At 33.4% G+C, this 26,728-nt stretch overlaps 2 protein-coding genes and 1 long non-coding RNA gene across 3 annotated transcripts; 2 read left to right on the plus strand and 1 right to left on the minus strand.

Annotated features, from left to right (window-relative positions):
• Positions 1-2,297: 2,297 nt before the first annotated feature.
• Positions 2,298-3,905, plus strand: LOC109792676 (aspartic proteinase CDR1). Its single transcript, XM_020352106.3, has one exon. It carries the CDS (start codon positions 2,426-2,428, stop codon positions 3,734-3,736), a length of 1,311 nt encoding a protein of 436 aa, XP_020207695.2. The 5' UTR covers positions 2,298-2,425; the 3' UTR covers positions 3,737-3,905.
• An 8,436-nt stretch (positions 3,906-12,341) lies between these two features.
• LOC114915431 (uncharacterized) lies at positions 12,342-16,318 on the minus strand. The gene is made up of 2 exons (XR_003803431.2): positions 15,647-16,318; positions 12,342-15,299 (listed from the first exon to the last, which is right to left on the minus strand). It is a non-coding gene; the product is annotated as an uncharacterized LOC114915431 (long non-coding RNA).
• A 9,207-nt stretch (positions 16,319-25,525) lies between these two features.
• Positions 25,526-26,446, plus strand: LOC145952414 (uncharacterized). Its single transcript, XM_083064777.1, has one exon. The coding sequence runs from the start codon at positions 25,526-25,528 to the stop codon at positions 26,444-26,446; it is 921 nt and encodes a 306-aa protein (XP_082920903.1).
• Positions 26,447-26,728: the final 282 nt, after the last annotated feature.

The raw sequence follows: 26,728 nt of genomic DNA on the forward strand, positions 1-26,728 counted from the left end.
TTTTTATTTATCTTATTTTTCATTTGTAAGTAATTATAGAGTTTTATTTTGTCTGAATTATTCATGAATTTTACCATTATATTAAGGAGTTTTTCACATTAAAGATATTTGTGCCTCTTATGTATTTAAGTTATTATTCTTTTATTAAACTGTTATTAGGTTAAACTTTCCCATCAACATTAATAATATGAGAACTTGGCTCAAACCCTATGATTACGTACCGCTCTATTTTTGTGTGTTAAGATTTTTATATATGTAAATGATAATGTAGGAAATCCTACGTCATTTGTGGCAAATGATATAGAAACCACACCACATGACTCTCTTTTATTTCTTTTCCTTGTATATGTCCATGGCATTTTTTCAAAGACATTAATTTTTATTACGAGAGGAATTCATCTCTAGTATGCATGGTAGGATAATCTTTGAAATTAAGGTGACCAACTAACTTAGGGACATGTGGATGATGCTAGATGAGTGACAATTCTATTAAAGATAGATATTATGATGACAACGTTCTTCAAGAAAAGAAGGCAACATCAAGGTGATGTTACATAGAATGTTTTTGTAGTTGTATATGTTTCATATTTTGTTCTAGGAAAATGATGAGAACGTATATAGTCAGTGCTCTGACTTGAATCCTTTTTTGAATTTTAAAAGTTTGTCATTTATCTTTTTGTTCGTGTAATTATTTTTATGACATTACATAAATATTAACCTTTTAAATAATATTTTTATAAATCCACCAGGTTTCAAATGTTATAATTCTCAAGTTTTATTTAATAGAAACGTAACAGATTAATACTATTTCTAATTAAATAATAAAATTGATTTAAATAAAATGAATTAAAATAAAATAATTTACTAATTATCGAATTAAGTGCCGATGTGAATATGTGTGAAAATGAGTAATTTAAACAAGTTTCTTAATGACATTTTTCAAGTGTTGAAAGTTAAATTTTAACAATTTAATTTACATATATGTTAATATCTTAGAAATTTAATTAATTTTTCAAATCAGAAACAGACCTAGGTATATCAAAATAAAAGCAGTCGCCCCTCCTCCTAAAAACACTAAAAGCTGTTAGCATTTTACAGATGAAAAATAAAATATAATCGCTCTTCTAAAATTTGGATATAAATGACTAAGCTCCTTTGTGAGTGCCTTGTGGAAAATCCCCCCAAGAAAGGGTGGAAAGCTTCAAATATATTCATTTTGTTCACATCTATTTTTAACTTTGCATCTCCTAACCTTTTTAGAATTGTAGTTCTAACAAAATATTTAAAAAAATGTTTATGATAGATAAATAAGTATATTTAGGACATGTATTTGAAAAAAATTTAGGTTCAAACCTATTAAATTATAATATAACATAGTTTGACTTAACTTATTTTTATCTTTAATCGTAAGCATAATTATAAAAGTTTGTAAAAAATAATTATGATAGATATTTATATTTTTAAAATTTATATGTAAAATTTTTATCAATATAAATATATAAATAATTATTGCCCTCACTATCTAAAATTTCTGGATCCGTCACTGATTATACGTCAAATAGATTTGTATTTACATATATTATATTTACAATGAAATTTTTTTTATATCTATATGTAACATTTATTATAAGTTTCAATCTATTTAATATTTATTTTATTATGGGTTAGATTCTCTCCAACCTTTTATTCCCCTTCCCTTATATTGGAATAGTTAACTTTTTATATATAGTATTTTGATGTTAAATATTTATCGTTTACATGAAAACCTATATTAGATGACTTTTGGTATTGAATTTGAATCATTCCTCGTGATTTCTTGTTTGAATATTTTTTATCATAAAAACTACAAGTATTTAATATATATTGAGGTATTTATATATAAAAAGAATTATTAACAAATGGTTTGATATTTGTGATTTTTAATTAAGGAGAAATTTTATCTCTAAAAGTATTACTTTCTCTCTAGATGGCTAAGCGATAGGTACAGTTAGTGATTTTAACCGATACAAATAATATGTTGGAAGGAATAATGTGCAAATATTTGAGGAATCTCCATCACATGTCAACTAATGATCATCGTAATTAACAAGGTATAAAAATCGTAAGAATAGTATAAACATATAATTAACCTCACTCTTCATTGCAGACAAAACTAAATAATCTTTCGAGACTGTAAACCATCTCTCATTGTTATTTAACTATTTCTTCAACGTTCCCAAGCTGAGACCGAAAACCATTTCTCAAAATTATTAAACAATTTCACATTTGGCCTTTGTTGAGATAGAAAACCATTTCTCCCACAAGTTGAATTGGCCCCAACCCAACATGGAGAAATAACTCATGCAAACTCAAAACTCATTAAATAGTGGCACCTCAACATGCTCCCCATAACCACTTCTTCAAATCTCAGTTTAATCCCCTCAACATGCATCCTTTCGTGTTCTTTTCTTTAGCCTTATGCTCACTCTCCATTGCATCCTTCGCTGAAGCCTCGAAAACTCTAAGGGGCTTCAGCGTCGACCTTATTCATCGTGATTCACCATTGTCACCCTTTTACAACCCTTCACTCACCCCATCAGAGCGCATAAAAAACTCTGCATTGCGCTCCATTTCACGGATCAACAGAGTTGCACACACTCTAGATGAGAACAAATCACCCGAAACTATTTTGATCCCAGAAAATGGTGAATACCTAATGAGATTTCACATCGGTTACCCGCCAGTGGAAAGACTCGCTATTGTAGACACGGGGAGTGATCTTATTTGGGTGCAATGTTCCCCTTGTGCGAATTGTTTCCCACAAGACACACCATTGTATGAACCACTTAAATCTTCCACGTTCAACCCTTTGTCATGTGGCTCACAACCTTGCTTATATTTTCCACCTCGTCTACGTCGTTGTGGAAATTCAGGTGAGTGCATATACGTGTACCAATATGTTGAGCAATCATTCACCGCGGGACTATTGGGCACTGAAACCATTAATTTGGGTTCCAAGGTTGAGAATCAAACTGTTAATTTTCCTAATTCTGTTTTCGGATGTGGACTCTACAACAATTTCACGTTTCCTACTAGCGACAAAGTCACGGGACTAGTGGGTCTTGGACCGGGACCATTGTCACTAGTTTCACAAATAGGTGATCAAATTGGTTACAAATTCTCGTATTGTTTGCTTCCTTTTAGTTCAAACTCCACAAGCAAATTGAGATTTGGGACTGAAGCAGCAATAACTGGAAATGGGGTTGTGTCCACTCCACTCATAATCAAACCCAATTTGCCCACCTTTTACTTTCTCAATCTTGAATCGGTAACTATTGGACAAAAGGTGGTGCAAACGGGTCAAACTGATGGCAACATAATCATTGATTCTGGGACCGTGTTGACGTATATTGATCAAACCTTTTACTCCAATTTTGTAGCCTCGTTGCAAGAAGCCCTAACTGTTGAGGCAACGCAGGATCTTCCATTCCCATTTAACTTTTGTTTTCCATATCGTGAAAATATGGCTTTCCCTGATATTGCGTTTCAATTTACGGGAGCTAGGGTTTCCTTGAACCCTAAAAACCTTTTTCTTTGGGTTGAAGATAGGGACATACTGTGCTTGGCGGTAGTACCCAGAGCTTTGAGTACTGGAATTTCCATCTTTGGAAATATTGCACAGATTGATTTTCAAGTGGAGTATGATCTCCAAGGGAAGAAGGTTTCTTTTGCTCCAACCGATTGTACCAAAATTTAATGTGATGTTTTGAAAAGAAATTAAGTATTATACGTGTGGTTTCTTTTCAATAAGAAGAACAATGTTGGTATGTTTGAAAGGGAATATTTTATTTTCGAAGATTGGTATGTTTGTCCTTTATAATGCTTAAAACAATGTTGTACCAAATACTTTGTTAACCAGGACTTCATTTATGTGTGTATACTACAACACAAATGGTATTTAGTAACATTTGAAAAATGTTACTTAATTATGTATAAATGTTACTAATTTGTTTTAGCAACATATTATCAAATGTTGTATATAGTCTATGTTGCTAAAGACTTTTAATAACATTTTTGCATAAATAGGTAACATTTTTTAAATGTTATCAAAGTAGTATTCTTGTAAATTTTGATAATTTTTTGTAACATTTTAATGATGTTGTCAAGATTTTGATAATCTTATAAAATAATAATTAATTTTAATTTAAATATTACTACCAATTATTATATTTTTATGTCTCCTAAACTTCTAGCCTTCCTTAAGTTTTTAGGAAAAGACATTTTTAGTTAGTCACCACTAATTATATATAGAATATCAAATTTCATTTATCTTAAGTATAACTATATGAGTATATATACTCTTTATGAGTCATTAATCTATTCGATGTGGGACTTTAATTATGAGTTACAATTAGATATAAGAGAAATATACTTTTTTTTACTCGATGTGAGACTTTGACTTTAGAAGCAATTATAGTAACATTTTTCAAAAAAATGTTGCAAAATAACTTATGTAAATTTTTTTTACTCGATATGGGACTTTGATTTTGAAAACAATTAGAAAGAATAATATTGAAATAAAAAATGTTACTCTATTTATAATGAGATTTTTCAAAAAAGTGTTACAAAATAACATATTTATTTAATATATAGTAACATTTTAATAAATGCAAACAAGAAAATGTTACTAAAGGATTAAAATCTTTTTTTTTGGTAAAGAATGAAACATAAAACACAAGAAAGCTCAAGACACCGAGTCTCTTCCTAACTGTAACAAGATGAAATCAGGAGGACTCCTCCAGAATACAATGGAACTCGTGTTCCGCACCCCCCAATTGGCAAGCGTATGGGCTACTGAATTTATGTCACGAGGGATATGGCTAATGTAAACTACCCAGTCCCAGGCTAGCATGCACTGAATCCGGCGAATAACATCATAATGATTGTGCAAGTGGTCCCTTTCCGTTGACCTAGCTTGAAACAGCGAAACAGCTTCCAGACAATCACATTCACAACTCACCTTCTGAAACCCACTTGCCCAGCAAAGTGATAAGCCATCCTCCAAAGCCAACAGCTCAGCACGTAGCGCATCCCCAGTCGACGCTCCACGCGAGAAACCACCTCGCCACCTGCCTGTCCAATCGCGTATAACTCCACCCATCCCCATAGCAGAGATGTCACTCAAGCAACTCCCGTCCGTGTTAAGTTTGGCCCACGGATGCTCCGGAGGACTCCATAGGGGTTGCTCCAGCCACAAACCTCGTTTAGCATTAAACACCTCGTTCTCCACCGTAGACAGTGTCACCTTCCGCCGGACCGCCGAGATCGTCCAAAGCTCACCGTTGAACAACATGTGATTCCTAAACCGCCAGATCCACCACAAGGTGAAGGATAGGGTAATAGCCTCCTTGTGCAAAATGATCCCCTTCAGCCACTGAAAACAATCCCTTTCCAAGAAGGACCACCCCGTACTGACCCCGCCAGCCATCAGCACCTCTCGCGAGTACGGACAATCCCGCAGAGCATGCAAAATGGTTTCATGGGGGCAAGAACATCGCGAACAGGCGCCGGACTCAGAGAGCCTCCTGTCAGCCCGTACCTGGTTCGTTGGAAGGGCTGAATGCAGACACTGCCACAGGAAGAACTTAACCTTCTCTGGAATCATTAGCTTCCAGACCCTCTTCCAAACTATATCCCCCTCTGTTGACAAACCCGGGGTCAGAAAACGATATCCAGAGGCCGCTGTGTAACAACCCGAGTTATCACCCCTCCAACCAAAGTGGTCCACTCCCAAAGAGGAATTGACGACCCGCAACCGTTGGACTGAACTAGTCAGCTCTGCCGGAAGAGCAGTATACAAATTATCAAAATTCCAAACTCCACTAACCCAGCAGTCAGCGACCGTTTTGTTGATGTCCGCAACATGAACGTACGGGACTCTCCCGCACCAAAGCCCAGTACCTGACCAATCCGTGTACCAAAGGGAGGAGGCACCCGACCCTAGCTGAGGCTCGAAACCTTCCCGAAGAGAAGGAAGAGCCTTAACTAGACTTGACCATATTGGAGAAGCACCTCGCCTGTTTTGAGCACATAAAACAGAGTTCCCATGTAGATATAAACTCTTGAGGATTTGAACCCAAGGCCTCTGTGGAGCCGTCAGCAGATCCCATACTAACTTGCCAAGGAGAGAGACATTAACTCTTCGCGCCTCCCTAACCCCAAGCCCACCAAGCTCCTTAGGTTGAGTAACAACGGCCCAACTCACTGGGGACCAAAACCGTGTATTGTCAGATTTTGCCCAAAGCATACGTCGACAAGCCTGATCAATTTTATTGCACACTGCCTGAGGAAGCCACAAAGTTTGCATGCTATATACTGGAATAGAGGAGATGGTAGACTTCACCAGGCACAGCCTACCTGCCTTATTAAGGAGCCTGGACTTCCAAGCTGCAAGTCTCCCCTGGATCTTATCCATCACATCATGAAAATCAGCGCACCTTGGCTGTCCCTGAGTCATAGGAACCCCCAAATACTTTCCGATCTTAGCCGTGTGACCAATCCCGAGCAATCCCACCAAAGCATCTATCCTCCGCTGTGACACCCTTCTGGAGCTCACAAACTTAGACTTGGTCAAATTAACTCTCAATCCTGAAGACTGCGAGAATTCCTCCAATGTCGACGCCACCAACCGGGCCTGGTCCTCTGTAGCTTGACCAAACAGTAAAATGTCGTCAGCAAAGAGAAGATGTGAAAGCGGAAGCCCCCCAGGTGATAACTGAATCGGTTTCCAGTGACCCCTCTGGAGTAAATCAGCGATTCTTACAGCTAGGCGCTCCATGCAGAAAACAAACAGATACGGAGATAACGGGTCCCCCTGGCGAAGGCCACGAGACGGAACAAAGGACGGTAATGTGCTTCCATTCCAAAGGAGTGAAACTGACGAATTCTTCAACCCCCACATGATGAGCTTAGTAGTAACAGTTGGGAACCCAAACTGCACCAGCGTAGACTCCAAGAAATCCCACTCGACCCTGTCGTATGCCTTTTCCAGGTCAATCTTTAAAGTCAAGGAACCCACACCTGAACCGTCCCTTCGTACAAAATGGACAGCTTCTTGAGCAATAATACTATGATCGCGAGTACCTCGCCCAGGGATAAAACTGCCCTGGAATGGACCGATGACGTCCTGCAGGAAGGGCCTGATTCGAGCCACAATCACTTTAGAGATAACCTTCCAGGCAACATTACACAAGCTTATAGGACGAAATTCTTTAAGGCTAACCGGGTGGTCCACCTTTGGAATTAACACCACTTGTGTCTCCAAGAGGGATACATCCGAGAACCCCAACCGAAAGGCATCCTTCACCGTACGCCATAACTCCTCCCCTACAATAGGCCAATACTGTTTGAAGAAGAACGGTTGAAACCCATCCGGCCCTGGTGCCTTGAACGACTTCATACTCATCAATTCCCGACGAACCTCCTCCCTCATGACTGGTGCCGTTAAGGCAGACTGGGCCGCAACTCCCAGGCCAGGAGACACCCCAGCATGCATGTACAAAGGCCTAAGTTCGTTATTACTCGAAAAAAGCTCCTTATAGAACCTGACTGCCTCAGTTTTCAGCACCCCAGGATCCGTATGCCAAGACCCATCAGGTAGAAACAACCCCTGAATTTTATTTCGCCGTCTTCGCGCGAGTGTTTGAGCATGGAAGAAAGACGTATTCCGGTCCCCAAACCTTACCCACTTTTCCCTAGACTTCTGAAACCATTGATACTCCTCCTGAAGACAAGTTTCATCCAGCTCCGCTTGTATTGTCTTCTCTAACCTCGACAGGCTTTCTAATTCCCCTATCTCGAGCTGTAATTGTACCCCTCTGAGACGTCGCTGGATTAAAATCTAGTAGTGGTACCAGTGTTAAAATATTCCTTGTATTCTTTAAAAAAAATGACTTCTTAATTATTTGATACAAAATTATTTTGTGCTTAGTACGTCATAATTGGTATGTCATTCTGTCCAATATCAGTGCAGATGCATGTTCACTTGTGGTTAGGATTACAGTGGCGGAACTTGGATTAAAAGTTTGGAGGTGTCAAATTATTTATATATAAAATTATAAATTAATTTTTTTATTAAATAAAAAAATAGAATTTTTCTTTTTTTACTCAATTTTTTTTAATTTTATTATAATTAATAATATAACAATATATAAATATAATATTAATATATATATATATATACATATATATTGTGTGTGTGTGTGAGGAATGTTAATATACTCCCACTTATTTTTTAGTTGAAGTATGTTAGCAACTTACACCAAAATTTTAAGACAAAAAAACCACTCATTTATTTTGATTTGGCTAATTTATATAAAGGATATTATAGTAATTTAATTTAATTTTTGAATAAAAATAAAATATTTTCTCTCTCTTATTAACTTCATTCTCTAAGTCGTTTCTATTTTTTTATTAAATTTCTTTTCCAACTCACTTCTCTTTCTTATTAAATTTTTCTCTAACTTATTTATTTCTCTCCTATTAAATTCTTTCTTTAACTCATTTCTCTCTCATCTCATCTCTCATGATATCTCCCCTCTCTGAACAAATAAAAAATTAATTACCCACTTCTCTTTCTTATTAAATTTTTTTTCTAACATATTTATCTTTCTCCTATTAAATTCCTTCTTTAACTCATTTCTCTCTCATCTTTCATGATGTCTCCCCTCTCTGAACAAATAAAAAAATATAAACGACTTAGAGAATAAAGTTAATAAGAGAGAGAAAATATTTTATTTTCATTTAACATTAAATTAAATTACTATAATATCCTTTGTACAAATTAACCAAATTAAAATAAATGAGTGATTTTTTTGTCCTAAAATTTTAATGTAGATTACTAACATACTTCAACTAAAAAATAAGTAAGAATATATTAGCATTCCCTTATATATATATATATATATATATATGAAAATTTGGAAAAGTTTGGGAGAGCTGTGGCTCCCCTGTCATAGTGAAGGTCCGCCACTAGGATTAAATTTGCTTAAATATATTGTGGTGTCTTAAGAATAAATGACTTCTATCTTTTAAAATAATATTGAAATCTTAAACTTGATCACATGCATCTATCATCATATATAGTACGAACTATGAGAAAAACTTATATATCCATAACTTGAACATGCCAATAATTAACGAAAGTAGAGTTTTAATTTCTACTCTTTCGAACAATCCGTAGGGTGAAAAGAAATTGGGTCCGTTTATTTAATCTTATAAAAATGTGTTTTTGAAGAATTGCTTTTTAGCTTTTCTTTAAAAGGCAGATAAGGATTGCTACCTGAAAGAAAGTAAAAAAAAAATGAATAAAACTGCTTATTTTAAAAAAATAGATAAACTCATTAAAAAAGTATAAACTTACTTATTTTATTAAACAAAATTTTTTTTAAAAGAAATAAGTTTAAACAAACATATCATTATTTATCATTCAAGGTTATACTCTACCTTAAAGTCTTGATCAAGAATGAACTATGAGTTAACTAAATATCACAAAATCAATTTATAAGATGATAATTATTTTTTAACTTTTTTCCTTTTTTATCAATTATTCTTCAATTTAAATATTTAAAATTTGATCATATCACTAGTTGATGTGAAATATTTAACATAATTCTCACACCAATGATTGAATATTTTGAAATAAATTTTGTAGGACTTATTATTTGTATCTTGATCCGATAATAACTTGATAACAAGTAACTTGATATACACAATAATAATTAAAATAAACTATGGTACCATCTTATTATTTTTTTAATAAAAGACATTCCATTAAACAATGAGAAAATTATAGTTTGTTTAGGAGTTTTGTGAATTGATGAATAACCGAATAACACACTAGCAAAAACCTAGATAACTAATTAAAAACCAATAATAGATCGATAAAAAAATTCATAAATTAGTAAAAAAAATAGGATACATAAAAAATGTATAAAAATATGTCCCAACATCATCGCCAAACTAGGAGAATGGTTATATAACCACTGCAAGAAAACGTGTGAGTAGTTGCGGGAAGTTAGAGTTTGCCATGAGACTTACACAACTATTATTGGCTTAGCCAACTCTAAGGTAACGTTATTGATCTTTTATTTATTTCGTTTTAATTTATCTTTTTACTCAGCCAAGCCCACACAAAAATCCAACTTTAAACTAACACAATTGGTTGCTTATTTATTTTATTTTAATTTTTTTACTTTATGTCGACTAAGTTGACGAAATAAACATAATTTAATTTAATTTGTATTTTTTTTCCTCACATCAGCTTGGGTGACACTATTTATAGTTAGCTTTGTGTTGGTGTAGTTGTTAGTAAAGTTATCAAACCTTATGTATTTTTCCAACACTATTTTATTTAATTTAACTATTTTTAGTTTTAAGTTAAATGTAATTAATATGAGTTTGGTCAATGCTAAGTTTAATTTAAGTTGATGTGGGTGATGTTGGCCAAGTCGACTCAAATTTTAGTGTATACCTTGTTGTCCTCTTACCTAGATTTACTTTTCTTTTTGTCCCCAAAATTCACTCTCTGCTCTCTCCAAAAAATTATAGGCTTGCTAATCAAATCCACACATCCTTACTTTCACCATACCATTACCACGAACAATTCTATCTCTCTCGAATCTTATGTATCTTCTTGAAACCCTTTCGCAACCTTTATCTCTCGAATCCATTTGTCCTCCCTCTCAAGCCCTATCTCCCTCCTTGGAATCCAATCGCAATCTCAAACGCATTTGCGCCTTAGTCTTTTAAATCTAATCACTCTCCCTTGAACCCAATTGCTCTTGTTTCAACTCTTGCACTCCTCAAACTGTGACGGCCAGTCTCCGGTGAGATTCTAGGTATTGTTTTAAGATATGCATAAGTTCTATTATATAAATTATTATAGAATCTTTGACTCTTATGGGTTTCGGTTGCAATTCACACGGCATTGCTTCGCTTATTCGCTACCTTTCTTGATTTTTCCTATTTAGAATCCAATGTTGTCATCATCGGTATTCCCTTGTCAATGTTTCTCTTCTTCCTCATTTGTTCCTAATTTTAGGGTTTTAATTCTAATCCACTTATATGTAGGCAGTTGCGTCAAATAAATTGCAATATCCTCTATTCTCAATTTTTTTGATAAGAATATTAGGAAATGGAATAAAGGTTATCCATGTGCAACAAATTGGATTGGGGTCTGTTGTTTTGTAAGAAGGGTTATGACCACTTCCATATTTGAGAGATGCATGGCTTCTTTTTCCTTCTACTTCCTTTTTTCTCTTAATATCAATGTTATTATTTAGATATTGTAAAGTTTGATTTTAGTTTTATTTATATTTATATAACAGCACAAAGTTAATGTTTGAGAGGTTCCTAAGTTTTAATTATTTTTTGTTACTCCAAATTTCTTGAAGCTACTTCATGACAATGAATTGAAGTTTATGGGGAATTGTAGTTTTGGGAAATGTCTAATGCTCTAGTTTGTGTAATTTAGTGTTCATGATTAAAGCTTATAAATGTCACTTAATTTGCAGGAGTATATACACTATCGAGTGTATGAGAATTTAAGAAGGGTTGGAACTTGGAATGTCAAAAGAAGATTTAGAAAAGGCATAATAATATTTATTTGTTTCAAGTTTCACTTATACATTAATTATAGCTCATTTAAGATATTATTTCAATGATAAAACTACATTGGCTTATTGCTTCTAAATATTGGCACCTTTTATCATAAGTTTTGGCTATTTGTATTTCCAAGTCTAACTTTGTGCGATATAAAGGTGTGATTGGAATGTTATGATAGATGAATGAATCCGTCTATTATTATAAGATCAACGCTCAACACATTAATTTTTGATAGTAATAAGGAGGGTATCATAACTGGGTATACATGTCAATAATCACTGTTAGTAATTTGTTTACACATTACAACAAAAACAAAAAGAATTTTGAGAATATTTACCTAATTATGTATAAATATTGTTAATTTACTTTTATAATATATTATTAAATATTATATATAGTCTATATTGTTAAAAAAATTTAATAACATTATTACATAATTAGACAATATATTCTTTTAAATATTATCAAAGTGATATTTTTTTTAACATTTTAATGTTATTGCTAAATTTTAGTTGATTTTATATAATAATTAGTTTTAATATAGATGTTGATATCACTTATACTTTACAACTCCTAGCCCCGTACAAGTTTTTAAGGTTAAAGACATTCTTAGTTAGTTACCACCAAATTTATATCAAGTATCAAAATTTATTTATCTTACAAACAAAATGGAACTCAAAACATTCACAGAAGACACCTTGTTTGAAAAGTTTTGTTGATGTAAGAAAAATAAGTGATGTCAACACATATTGAGGAACAAGACATGCTCCAATGGCTAGTTCATCCCACGTGGCCTGTATATATTGACCAAATACAATTACAATAAACACAAAGGAGAACGCCTACATCATTCCAAGTCATTAATCAACTCCTCTCCACTCCAGCACTTCTCTAAAATTGAAAATGTAGAAAATGGAGTGAAGTACAACAGAGCTATCATGAAAAGTTCAACCCATGAGTGTGGATTAGTTATATATTACCCCCAAACACTTTTTCTCTGTATCACTACAAGAAAAATCAGTATTATCTACGGAAGAAATCCGTAGATAAGCATGAAAATTTATAGGTAAGTGATAATTACCTACGGATTATCTACAAAAAAAAAAATTCGTAGGTAATAAGGTCGTAGATAACGTTACCTACGAAAAATTTTATCTACGGATGACTTACCTACGAAATTTACTTACGAAAATTTTCGTAGGTAAGTTATCTATGGAAATTTCCGTAGGTAAATTACATCCGTAGATAAGTTACCTACAAAAATTTCCGTAAGTAACTTACGTATGAAAATTTCCGTAGATAACTTACCTATGGAAATTTCCATAGGTAACTTATCTACGAATATATCAAATTATCAGAAAGAAAGAATTAAAACCACTATAACATATTTCAAATCATCATAAATATTATTATCAACTAACAAGAGAAAAAATATTTTTTATCTTCATTTAATTACTCTTGTTAATAAATAATGTGCAATTATTATAAACTACAAAACTTTTATAATCTTTTATAATATTTATTTAACAGTTTTTTATTTTTATTTAAAAAGTTAAAATTATCTTATAAGTATAAATTAATTTAATTATCGTAACATTATTGAAAGAATGCACTATATATAGTGACTACTATTTTTCTATGTAAGGATGCAGCTCAACTACCTAATCTCCTAATCCCATAAAATACATAAAACTTTAAAATGTGCAAAAAAAAAAATGCTTATTTACAAACCTTCCAAACTTCTAGTGTTATGCAAAAATGAGATATAAGAAAAGCTCCAGTTAGAATCACTGACATGCTAAACTGAATATATTAAACACAAGAATTATAGAAAGAAAGAAAAAAGGAATAATCATGAGCTGAATTTCTGTCAGTCTTCTTTCTCGCTGAGTTCAGGTAGTTTCAAGCTTAATTTTGACATTAATGAAACTTGAAGGCTATTGCTTCTCAGTTTGATCCGCTAATTTCATACATTTATAGTTATAATGAAATTCCTTTTTATCCAATAGAATAGGAAAAAGAATGGCCTAGTGGTTTAGGATAAAATCTACAAAAATGACAGAATTGGATGATGAAATATCTTATTTAAGTTAATTTTATATGTGTTTGTACTAGCAATTGTTTCTATTTATTTTTTATATGCGGATTTTCACCATCACATTACTTTTGAACTAGGGACCTTAGGACTCTAGTGGCTTTTGTCTTCATTACTATTTTGCTATGCAGGGAAAGGAATCTGTTCTTTTGGGAAAATCCAGATAGCGAAAACCAGATTGGACTAGTCAGTTAACGCATCACCCAATTCAATGCCCTGTTTGGTTTAGATCTTAAACCTGCTAAAGCAGCCAACCAATCCCAACTAGATTTAATGGATAGACCCATGCACCCATATTAAGCTTGAAGTATGGAAAACTGATAATTTTATAATATAGAATGTGAAAGAGGTTTTCATTAGAACAAGGGAAATAATGGAAGACTGCTCAAATCCTAGCCAATAGCCACTAATGCAATCAACTCTGCTGTCATAACACTTATATTTATTTTTGAAGAGGAGCAATTGTATAAGGATGCTCGTGAACTCTTTCACAGTTTCATTGCGTGTTTATTTTTTATCTTGACATCATGTGCCAGACAATCAGAATAACAAATAATATTTCATCTCTTTATGCCTTTTCTAAGTTTCAAAAATATTAAACTTAGAAAGACTCTAACCAAATGTTTTAACCAAGTACTAAAGGTACCTACTTTTCTCATTCAAGACAGGTTTGAATTGTTTCCAAAGCATATGGTAGGGACAAACCAAGAAACCGCATGCAAAATAGTGAAATTAACTGTTAATCTTTCTTGACCTCATAGCAAAGTAGTAGTCAATACTACACTATAGTGACAATGTGGAACAGGCTTGGGCCACCATGGTATCCAGGGAACCAACATTATTCTCCTCCCATGCTTAGCTTTCCAACAATATGCTTAACCAACTTTAATGGGAATCTATTTTACTACCCATACTAAAAATATCCTAAAAGCTAATTCCACTACGAAGGCTCATTTCATACAATAATTTTCTCTAATTTTTCTTTCTTTTTCATCTTATCATTCCTTACATAAATTCTTTTTTTTCTTAGACTGCGTATAATATTGTCTCTCCAACACTTTAATCTTTTCATCTCGTGAAGCCAACCAATTAAAGGGCCTTTTCTGCTACACACACCATCTATATACACTACCAAGATATTTTTAATTCAACAACCCAAGTGTTAAGCATAAATATTCGATCGTGTTTATTGTTCTGGATCATACAACTCCATTGGGCCACTGGATATATTTTTTATTTAATATATCCAAAACATAAATATACATTACTTATTAACCCAATAGTTGGTCTCTTTAATTAGTACATTTCAGTTCCAATCACACTTCAAATTTCAATCATTACAAGTTCAAGCGCCTTAAATTGCTTGCCAAAGAAAACTTATATTAGTCTGACAGCATTCGCTCTAAATATTAATTTATCATATAAAAACACAGTAAGTGGAAAGTATAGCAAAACAGAGCTTACATGCCAATATATCCATACCGCAACTTTATGAGGCATCAACCAAAAGAAAATTGCATGATCTGACTCGGTGGATGAGCACAGCATTTTAGTTTTCAAACTGGCAGCAAAATAGTTTCCATTTTAATCAGTACAAAGAACACAGTCTGCGGTTAGATTCACAAAGTTACATATGTAAGGTAAACAAGAAAACTGAAAACAGAAAACCAATGCTGAAACTCAGTTCGTTAGCAAATCCAATCAAAATAATTTGAATGAAATTCGATATTATCGGATACTGTTGAGCAAGGAGCACTCAACTAACGCTCTCAAATCTTGTGCGGTCGCAGGGGCTTCCAGGGGCTATCCGAAAAACGCAAACTCAAGCACAATGAAAAAAATGGAGACCAAAATAGAATCAACCAAAATGGAGACCCTAGAGAGACTGAGAGAGAGAGAGAGACGTACCAGTTGTGGTGACGGAGCCGCTCGGAGGGAGAAAACACAACGGGTAACGGTGTGGCTCTAGACTGGCACGGAAGCTACAACCTTGGTCACTTGGAGGCCGGAGTGGTGCGGTGCGACTGTAGAGTGGCCGGCGAGGGAGTGTTTCTGGTTTGCTAGGGCAAGAGCCGGAGGGAGTGTTTCTGGATTGTTTCATTTTCTTGGAGCTGTGTTGTTTTAACTTAGCTCAAGCTAGCAGGGTTGCTTTCTCATAATGGGTTTATGAACCCGAAAGTGAAAAGAAAGAAAAAAATATATAATAAAAAATGAGAAAAATAAAATCTTAAATATTATTTATGGAAAAAATTTCGTAGGTAATATTCCGTAAATAACTCAATATTACTTACGGAAAAAATTCTATAAGTAATATTTCGTAGATAACTAAAAATTACTTATATAAAAAATTCCGTAAGTAATATTTCGTAGATAACTCAATATTACTTACGAAAAAATTTCCATAGGTAATATTCCGTAAATAACTTAACATTACCAATAGAAAAAATTTCGTAGGTAATAATTTGTAGATAATAGCAATTTTTCTTATAGTGTATGTAATATATTTTTATCCTTAATCACCCAAATGGATAGGAGTTTGGTTGTGAGAAGAGTGATAGGAAGAATGCATGGAATGTGGACAACTTAGAGAGTGTCTTTAAGATGATAGCCTGGAGAGAATATAATAAAATAATACTTAGGCAACCTGAAGATGTTAAAGAATATTTGTATTTTATTTCTCCCATGGCCAGGAGGATTTCATGATTGAGTGGATGCCTTGAGAGGTTAAGGATACTCTTGATATCTAGAGAGATGGAGAATACTCATGATACCTAGAGAGGTGGAGAATACTTGTGATGCCTAGAGAGGTGGAATACTCGTGATGCTTATAGAGGTGAGAATACTCGTGTTGTCTATAGAGGCAAAGAATAGATTGTCTCTTCCATGGCCAAGTGATTGTCTCTTCCATGGCTTGAGTGAGTGCTCCAAGCCAAGACTAAGAGGTTGTTGTGGTTAGGGAGTTGTTGAACTCCAAATTGGTTGGTAAGAAAATCCAGTTGAGAGCTAGTATTGTTAATGGTAATCTCATCAGTTTGGATAAGGACTGGATGTAGCCTTGGTTTGAGATTAACTAGTATAAAATTCATGTGTACAGTCTTCTTGATGGAAAAGCATGAGCCAAGGGACCTACTACAAGAGCTATGCCAATGAGAGCCTAAGAGGGTTAGGCTAGATTAGAGGAAGGTAGGCCCATATTAATTTTCAGTTAGGCTATTACATGACTCTTAATAGTGTTTTGTATTTTCCTTAGGCCTTGTATTTTAGGCTAGCTTAGTTAGGATTTTCTTTTGGGCCATTAGATATGATATATGTCTACCTAGGAGGAGGTTATACATTTTAATTTCATTTAGGAGCCATTTGAAATACATTTGGATTCCATGTGACTAGCCAAGGGTGGTGCACATGTACATGGCATGTTTCAAATGCATCTCCAAATGCCATCTAAATGACACCTAAATGCATTAGCCTCATTTCCTAGATACAAGAGCACATGGCGGAAGGTTTTGAGGTGAATTTGCATTCAAATTCAAATTTGACGCGCCTAAGAGTCAAGTAAACCATACCATGTTTAACTTGATCCTAGGCTTAACCTAGCTTCTTCAAGACACCAGCTAACTATATTGTAAGGCCTCCTTTGTGTGTAAATTCTTCATTTTGGATTATATATGAGATATTCATTTAGATTTCTATCTCAAATTCGGAGCCAAATTGCTTAGGGAAACTAGCTTCCCTCTTCAACAAGGAAACCTTCTTTGTGCATTGGTGCGTTTGATTCTTTCTTTGTTTTAAACACATCCATAATAATTCAATTAAAATTAAGAGGGTTACCCTACTACAGATACCCATCATACGTGTCCATGAATGAAACATTCTCGCTCCCCCTTACATCTGATGACGATCTCCAAGTCAACAAGTACATTCTTTGTAGTCAAAGACTACTCCACGCGTTCCTTGAAGTTCTCCTCTCTGGTTTCTCTATGACCTATCGTCTAGTGAGTTACTCAAATCCATTGAACTGTCATGTATCATTTGTACTATTTTCTCTCTTATGGTGTGTTCTTTATAAGTACTTTTAGAATTTCAAAAAATTAACACATTATCTGACCTAACCTTTCTTTTACTTATTTTTATAATACTCTAGGTTGGACTTAAAAGTCTAAACTGAAAGACTCTTTTCTAACCCACCTCTTAAACTATATTTTATTTTATTTATCAAAAAAAAAATTATTTATATTAAAAGCTCAATTAAATAAATAAATTAAGCATTCATTCATTTATGAACTTTATTTCATTCCGAAAAATTTTGGGATCTTACAATTTATATTGACTGAAAATAAGGTTTAAAAAATATTATATAATATTATTCATTGAAAAAATAATTATATTTAATGGTTGATTGAAATCACACATATTAACTAATTATAAGTCTATCTAATTAATTATATATAATGGTTATGTAATAATTTCTATGTATGACAATTAAATACACGTTTATTTTTATAATATTTTTATTTTCCATTTTTAAACAATATTTTTTTTGGTTTTTTAAATATTGTTTTTTCTTAAACATACAACAAGATGAAGATAATATATTTTTTGCAAATTTTAAAATTCGCATATAGTTTCCTGCAAATTTTTTCGCAAGTTTCCTGCAAATTTTTTTTGGCAAGAAATTCTGCAAGAAAATTTCTTACAAAAAGTTTGCGAATTTCAAATGCTCACAATGAATTCATCTGAAAAATTAAGAAATTTTATTTGACGTCTCCAACATGTGATACATAACCTTTTAAATTTATAGATTGTAGATTATAGCTTCAACACTCAACCATAAAAATCAACTTGTAAGGTAAGTGTTGTCCTAACTTATAAACTCTTTAATTGTTTTATTTCTAATCGATGTGGAACTTGAAATTTTTTTAAAATATTAATTAGATCATGTCTTTAGAAATAAGATTAATTCATTATATTGAATACCAAAATTATATTATTATAAATTATTTTAACTCTTAAAATATTTAATATTCTAAAAAATTGGTTTTTTTATTAAATAATTTTATTTTAAAAACTATCATTAAATTAAAACTCATCATCATTAATTTATATATTTAATAAAAAAAATATTTAATTTATTAATATTTTAAACTAAAATTAATTTAAACTTATAAATTTAAACATTTTTTTATTTTTCCTACAGATTAAAATTGGCAGCAAAATCTGCAGGAAAAGTTACCTGCGAAATTTTTCTACCATTTAGTAAACATTACTTGCGAATTTATATTTACAAGAAAATATACAAGAAACAAAATAAAATTCTTGCAACATTTTCTACAAATTTTTATCATGGAAAAAAAATTTCTATGATCATTAAAATTGTAGCAAAACTTGCAAAAATAATTTCTTGTAAATTATTTTTCATAAAAAAATTTATAAGAAATATCTCTAAATTATTTTTCGCAAATACATTTATAAATTTTTTTTGTCAAATTATTATTGCAAGAAAACTCGCAAAAAAAATTCTGCAAATATTTTTTTTAGAAAAATTCGTAGAAAAATGACATTTTTCTAATATTAATTATATAAATATTACATTATGATTTGATTTCAATATATATCATATCATATGCGAGCAATAAGAAATATTAAATTTTAAAGTTCGATATTCACTCGTAATTGATGATGTTATAAATTATTTATCCTTGTCCATTCAAATATGCTTCAAATTGTAGCAAATATAGGATCCAACTAAGACAATTATTTTTATAATAAACGTAATAATACATATCAAACATTAGAGGAATTTTTTTCTCATTTACAATAATATTATGCATTAATATATACTCTATTTGTATCTTAATTTAGTTTTTTGAGAAATGTATCTTTAGAAATCAACATGTAAAATCTTTTTTTTTCTTCTAATTATTCCTAAAAAATAATTTTTCTCGTACATTATTCTGGTTCAAGTACTAATACCATATATATTAATTTTAGATATTGATATCCACTTATTATATCATTAATAAAGGGCATTGAAAATTAATTCATGTGAATGCCTTAAATCTTTCAATAAGTACTACAACATATGCATCCCCTTCAACACATCCATATTATATCTTTGACATTTTTGCAACATGGAGTTGGTACTCTTACTCATTGTACTTCTTACACTATTGTCAACCGCATCTACCTCTAAAGCTAAACCATCAAATGGTTTTAGCATTGATGTTTTCCATCGTGACTCACCTTTGTCACCCTTCCACGACCCTTCACTGAACCACACTGAGATAGATTTAAGTTCCGCCATGCATTCAATTTCTCGGTCCGACAACCTCGACAACATTGAAACTGATATAACTCCGAATAGTGGAGACTACCCATGAGAATGTTCATAGGTACCCCACCAGTGAAGTCACTTGTTTCTGTAGACATAGGCAGTGCTGTTATTTGGATACAATGCCAACCTTGTTACAATTATATTGTTTCCAACAAGCTACACTAATAAAGTTATGGAAAAAGAATTGTGTGTCTGAGTCTATTGATCAATAGGTAATTATATACAAGTATATGACAGTAACAAATATTAAATTATAGGCTAAATTGTCTCCTTCATATCCTTGATATGATTTGACATTATTCTCCGATGAAAGAGAATTAAAATGGACAAAATGTACGCCAAATTAATTATTCCAATTGATGAAATAATTCTAAGAATTGTGCATGAAAGCATAACCCGTATAACATATCCCATATTACACACCGTTTGTGATCTAATGAAATCCTCAACTTACAACAGATTAACTTGTGGCTCTCATCCTTGTCGAGTAATGTACAACGCTTACTGTGCAAGAGAATCAGGGGAATTGGTACGTGTTTTGAGTTTGGAAGTTCTTTTGTAGCATATATATCCTTCTTATTAAATCATAACATTTACACCAAGACCTGCCCAAGCATAAGGCCATGCATTTACCTACGAGTAGCTTTTCTTTCTTTTTTTTTTTTTTAAATTAAAAGGTTGATAATTTTTTCTTGACTTAAATATTTTTGAATTGAAATTAAAAAGAAATTAATTATAGTTGAGGAAAATCGACTGCAGAGGAACGTATGATAGAGGCAAAGTGGCAAGCTAGCATAGGACATAGGTCGTAGCCCATTTATCAATTTTCTTTTTAAAAATTTTGTCATGCATGAATGAGTTTTTTTTTTTCCATAATTTTAATTGCTTAATTTTGTTTTATGAAACTATGCGTTTGAAAGGACAGTTTTAGTATTGCTATTAACTCACCATCTAATCTGGGTTACATAAATATTTAATGTGAAATTAATTAATTATTTTTTGATCAATTAAATTATTTAATATGGAATTTTAAATTATATAATGTATAAGGTTTAAATTATTTAATATTTAATAATTTATGAAACATGCAAAATAAATTTTGGAGGGCTCTTCGTGGAACTAAAAGTAAGTTAATATTTTGTAATGGATGGAGAAAGTGTAACATCCTAAATTTTATAACTATTTATCTATGTGTTTCTACAAATTATTATATATATTAAATACTATGTAAGTTAATGTGAATGAAATTTATGTAGCATTATTTAACCAGATTTTCTAAATTCACTAACATTATTTTATTATCTAAATTGACTGTTTCTCGGACAGCGTTGGGAGCACGCTGTAAAATATGAGAAACTCAATTTAAGAAAATTTAAGTAATCTATAACTTAAACAATAATCTATTGAGTGTAGATTAAGAATAAATACAGTTAAGAGAGAAAATCTCTAAATTAAAATTTATAGAAATTTTCTAAGGATTTAACAAGAAAAAGTTATTCTGCTAAAACCTTAAGCTAGAAAATTATGGAAAAATGTTCAAAAGGATATAAAAATGTTATCATCAATATAGTATGCTTGGAATAATTAATAAAAATGTATAGTTAGGAGAAATTAAAATACAAGTCTCAACCAATCAAATTTTGACACATAAGCAAATTGATATTTATTTAATATTAATTAACATAATTAAGAGATGATCAAGAGACAAAAGTTTGTATTTTTAGTGGTCAAGATTCTAATAATAATATTAGTACCTCAAAATTTTAAGTAATTTGTAAGATATTTTAATAATTCTACAATATTCTAGAAAGTTCTACAAAACTCTCCAAACTAGATATTTAATTACCAAATAATTAAATGTGTTGGAAGCTTAACTATTAAGATATTCAAATAATTCAAGAAAGTTCTATAAAATTCTACATAATAGAAATTTAGAATTGATTAGATACTTAACCATTAAGATATTTAAATAATTCTACAAAATTCTAGGATGTTCTATAAAATTCTACAAAAGAAAAAGGACACATGTGCTTAAAATGAATTGAAAACTTAATCATTAAGATAACTAAATAACTCTACAAAATTCTAGAAAGTGGACATCTCATCACCAAACTATTAAATAAATTGGAAACTTAATCATTAAGATACTTAAATAATTCAAGAAAATTCTAGAAAGTCCTATAAATATCTACAAAATGGACACCTAATCACTATCTTATTAAAATATCTTAGGAAATATCAAGAAATATCTACACATCTAGAAGGTTGGAGAATGGAGGTGGAGACTAGTATAAATAGAGGAAGCCACACACCAAAAAGCTCACCAACAACCCTTAACAACTAGACCTAAACCAATTCCAAGAAACACCCAAAAATACTCCATCTTTTCCACAACCAAGGAGTAAAACAAGGAGTAAACAACTAAAATTTCAAGAAAAGGGGAAGAAAGGAAGAAGATAAGAGGAAGAGAAAGAAGTAGGAGAAGAAGAAATCAAGGAAATTAGGAAAAAGCTAGCAAGCTTGGAGAAATAGGTATGGGTTAGATGTTTAATTTTATTCATGTCTATATAATGGTAGAATAAATATTGATCTTTACTTATAAGTTTTGATGCATGGAACCTTAGGTTATTTGATATGGTTTTTGATTGTACTTTTTGATAAATTTGATGTTTTAAAGTTGAATCTTGAAATGGTTGATTGTTTATGATTGAATGTTTCTATTGAAGTTGTTTGAATTGTATTTGAAGAGTTTGATTGAGAATAGTTTTTGAAGTGATAGATTAATAGTAATGCATATTGCATATTGCATAATGTCATTTTTTAGTCAAAAGATTTTTGGGGGGGAAAAGAAAAGAATTTCCAAAAATAAATATTTGAGAAATGGATTTTGTACTAAGGATATTTGATAGAAAAAGAACGAGTTTTGTAATTTTGAAATGATACTTTTTATGTGAATTCTTTTCTTTATGTTTACTATCCGAAACATTGGTGGCAAGAGATTGATTGAGAATTGTGATAGTGGGTACTGTCAAGGACAGTTGGCAGTACGAGATGGATAAAGAAAAGGATAAAGTGAGAGAGAGTTTGATATGGTTGTGAAAGTATGACTGAGGTATTTGTTTTATGCTACCAATGTCAGAAGATAGTAAACGGGGTTTGAGTAGAATGGGTAAGACGGGACCTCTGGTCTGGGGGATAGACCTTTGGTCTAGGGAGTGTTTGGGCATGGGCAATCCCATAGATGGCCAGTCTTTATTGATTCTGTGTCGTGGTAGCCTGCCGGGTGCACTAACACTCTGACTACTGTCTACTTGTTCGCGTTTAGTGGGGCATTGCCGAATCACTGGACAGAGTGATGTTAAGCTCTAGCTTCACTAAACACTCAAAAGGGAAAATCTCCATGGAGTAATGAGTCAAAACGATTTCTAAAAGTATATTTTCGGTCAAAATCTGCATCTCATTCTCATAACCATATTGCATTATTTGGACTATTATCAATTTGTTATGTTATTGATAATTGTATGAACTTATTAGGCACTTGTATGATTTGTTTGTGTGAGATGTGAATGAAATTAAATGTCTAACCCCATAAATATTTTTAAACCCAGATATTGGAGATCTCATAATGAAGAAAAATTGGATGTGCAGTTAGAAGGTCAGATGCAAAAATCCAGAGCATAGGATGAGGGGTTTTATTTTACTAAGTTGTTATAAAATGGTTTGTAATATCTAGTAACTTGTATTTAATAAATTTCTTTTCAATATAAATTTCTTCATTTGTTTAAGCATCTTTTCTACAAAATTATACTAATAATATAAATATTATTAACCATAAATAATTAGTTATGATTAACATATGTAATCTGGAAAGGGGGTTACAGAAAGTCTTCGTGAGAGCCCTGCGCCCCGCCCTCCTGAGCCGCCAGATGTGCATCGACATTCGAGTGTTTCCTTTAGGGATAAGCTTATTGGAAATAAAGAGGCAGCTCCTCGACCTCTAGCAGTCGATCTTATACAGCACAATCTGTTCCGAATCGAATTTGAGGATGGAAATCGGTTAAAGCCGAAGTGTTTTATCAGTGATGAGGTATTGCAACCCCTCAGGGAACCTTGGTAGGAGGCGGTGGTCATAAAATTGTTGGGGAAGTCAGTCGGTTTCTTTACTATGAAGGAGAAACTACGTGGCATTTGGAAATTGGCTGGAGGCTACGATGTATTGGATATTGGCCATGGCTTCTTCTTGGTCAAATTTGATATGCAGGAGGATAGAGATAAAGTCATTACCGGAGGGCCATGGATGATGTTTGATCATTATCTAGCAGTTCGGGAATGGGTTCCAGATTTCGTAGCAGCTGAAGTGCGTATTGATAAGGCGCTGGTATGGATTCGGTTCCCTAGTCTGGGCATGGAATACTATGACGAGAGTGTCTTGCTTGCGTTGGCGACTGCTGTTGGAAGGCCAGTGAAGGTTAATTTCATGACTATGAATGCGACACGGGGCAAGTTCGCGAGGGTCTGCGTGGAGATTGATTTAAATGAGCCAGTGGTGGGGAAGGTTTGGTTTAGAAATGTCTGGTTCAAAATTGAGTATGAGGGTCTCCATCTACTGTGTGCGAAGTGTGGTCGTTACGGGCATGTGGCTCGCCAATGTGTTGTTCAAGGTTTGGATGGTGTAGAGACAGAGGGAGAGGTTCCTCGGGAGGCTCCGCCGGCAACTGACGTACATTCACATACTCAAACAGTGGATTTCGATGCTGATGGGGTCCACGGGGATTGGATGGTGGTTACGAAATTCAAACGGGGAGACAAATCTAAAGGCGTTACAGGTGGCGAGAATAAATGGGGATATAAAGGAGGGGATTCTCAATTTAAGTTTAAAAATAATCCGTTCCAAGTATTACGGAGAGAAAAGGATACGAATCAGGGGCCAATGAATGCTGATTATTTGAATACAACAATATTTTCAGGTACCGAGAATCAGGGATCCACTCCTGAGCGGCACTTTGTGGATCATACCTCGAAAGTGTGGACAAAGAGTAAGGGTAAACGTTCGAGACATGAGCCAGCGGAGTCAACGGAGGAGGGGTCGTCGTCGCAAACAATGGCTATGAAGAAAACTGTGAACTGTTTGAAGAATCAAACGGTGTCTATTCCCTTGACTAGTGCTCATGCACACGTAAAAACTGGTATGAAACCACTACATACACACATGCAACCACCATACAGCTCGTATGTACAAAGTTTTGGAGATCCACCGCAACCTCATATTATTCCGCAACATGCACCGAGACCCCCTGATGACGCTTTGCCAGCTGATGGGGTTACAGTAGGTGATGGAGTGGATCACAATTCTGACGGAGTTGCTTTGGAGGAAGATATGGACGTTGGAGAAGATGTTGCGCCTCACCCTCAGAAGTAGTATTGGGGTGATTGACCTATGCAGATTTGGGTGTCCAATGAATACAAACCACTGTTCTATTTTAGCTTGGAATGTGCGAGGGGCTGCGGGTAGGATGAATAAACTGCACATTAGTCACACTATTCGTCAATATAAACCTGATATGGTGTTCCTATTTGAAGTTCATGTACTTTTCGAAAAGGTGGAAATATTCTGGAAGAGGATGGGCTACTCTCCTCTTTCGATTCAAGAAGCCCGTGGCCATTCTGGAGGTATTTGGGCTCTAGGGAAGAATAATTCAGATATTCATGGGCGTGTGGTAGAATCACATCCGCAGGCTATCACCATCCAATTGTCGTCAAATGGGTTGACATGGTGTTGCACGGGGGTGTATGGCCACCCTGTTCCGAGGGTGCGTGAAAATCTCTGGGTGCACTTACAGGCATTACGGAACAATATTTCAGTACCTTGGTTATTGTTAGGTGACTTCAATGACATCTTGGCACCGTCCGAGCAGAGAGGGGGTTCCTTCTCGGTCGCGCGTGCATCTGTGTTTGCCCAGCACATGGATAATTGTGGGCTTATGAATATACCTTTGTTGGGAAGGAAGTACACTTGGCATATGATGCATCAAGGATTCGCCTCATTACATAAACAACTAGATAGAGCCCTTAGCGACGTGCATTGGACAAGAGCCTTCCTAGAAGCCGTGGTGGAAGTTCTTCCCCGAGCTCACTCAGATCATCATCCCCTTATTCTTCGTAGCAGTGGGGGGTATATGGTCGCGCATAAAAGACCCTTTCGGTTTGAGGCAGCTTGGTGTTCGCATCAAGGATATGAAGCTATGGTCTGGAATGCTTGGCAACAGTCTTCAGGGAATATTTTGGAATCTCTGAAGTGCGTACAAGAAGCCTCACTAATCTTTAATAAGGAAGTGTTTGGGAACATTGGTCTCCGTAAGAAAATTTTGGGAGCCTGATCGGGAGGGCTTGAAAGGTACCTAGACAAGGTTGATTCACGCCGTCATGCTTTACTATACCAAGAATTATTTCAGCAGTATGAGTTGGTTCTTCAACAGGAAGAAACCCTTTGGTATCAGAAGTCAAGGGAAAAGTGGATAAAATTGGGCAATAAAAATACTGCATTCTTCCACACTCAAACAGTTGTGAGACGAAAGCGTAATAGAATACTAGGATTGCACTTGCCATCAGGAGCTTGGTGTACGGATGGGAATCTGTTGAAGCAGGAAGCATTGGCGTAT

Source organism: Cajanus cajan, chromosome 10 (genome assembly GCF_000230855.2).
Source record: "Cajanus cajan strain Asha chromosome 10, NIPB_CcT2T_4, whole genome shotgun sequence".
Taxonomy (NCBI): domain Eukaryota; kingdom Viridiplantae; phylum Streptophyta; class Magnoliopsida; order Fabales; family Fabaceae; genus Cajanus; species Cajanus cajan.

Excerpts from the sequence above, each read along its gene's own strand:
- LOC109792676 (XM_020352106.3), top strand. The coding sequence starts at position 2,426 with ATGCATCCTTTCGTGTTCTTTTCTTTAGCCTTATGCTCACTCTCCATT.
- LOC145952414 (XM_083064777.1), top strand. The coding sequence starts at position 25,526 with ATGAATACAAACCACTGTTCTATTTTAGCTTGGAATGTGCGAGGGGCT.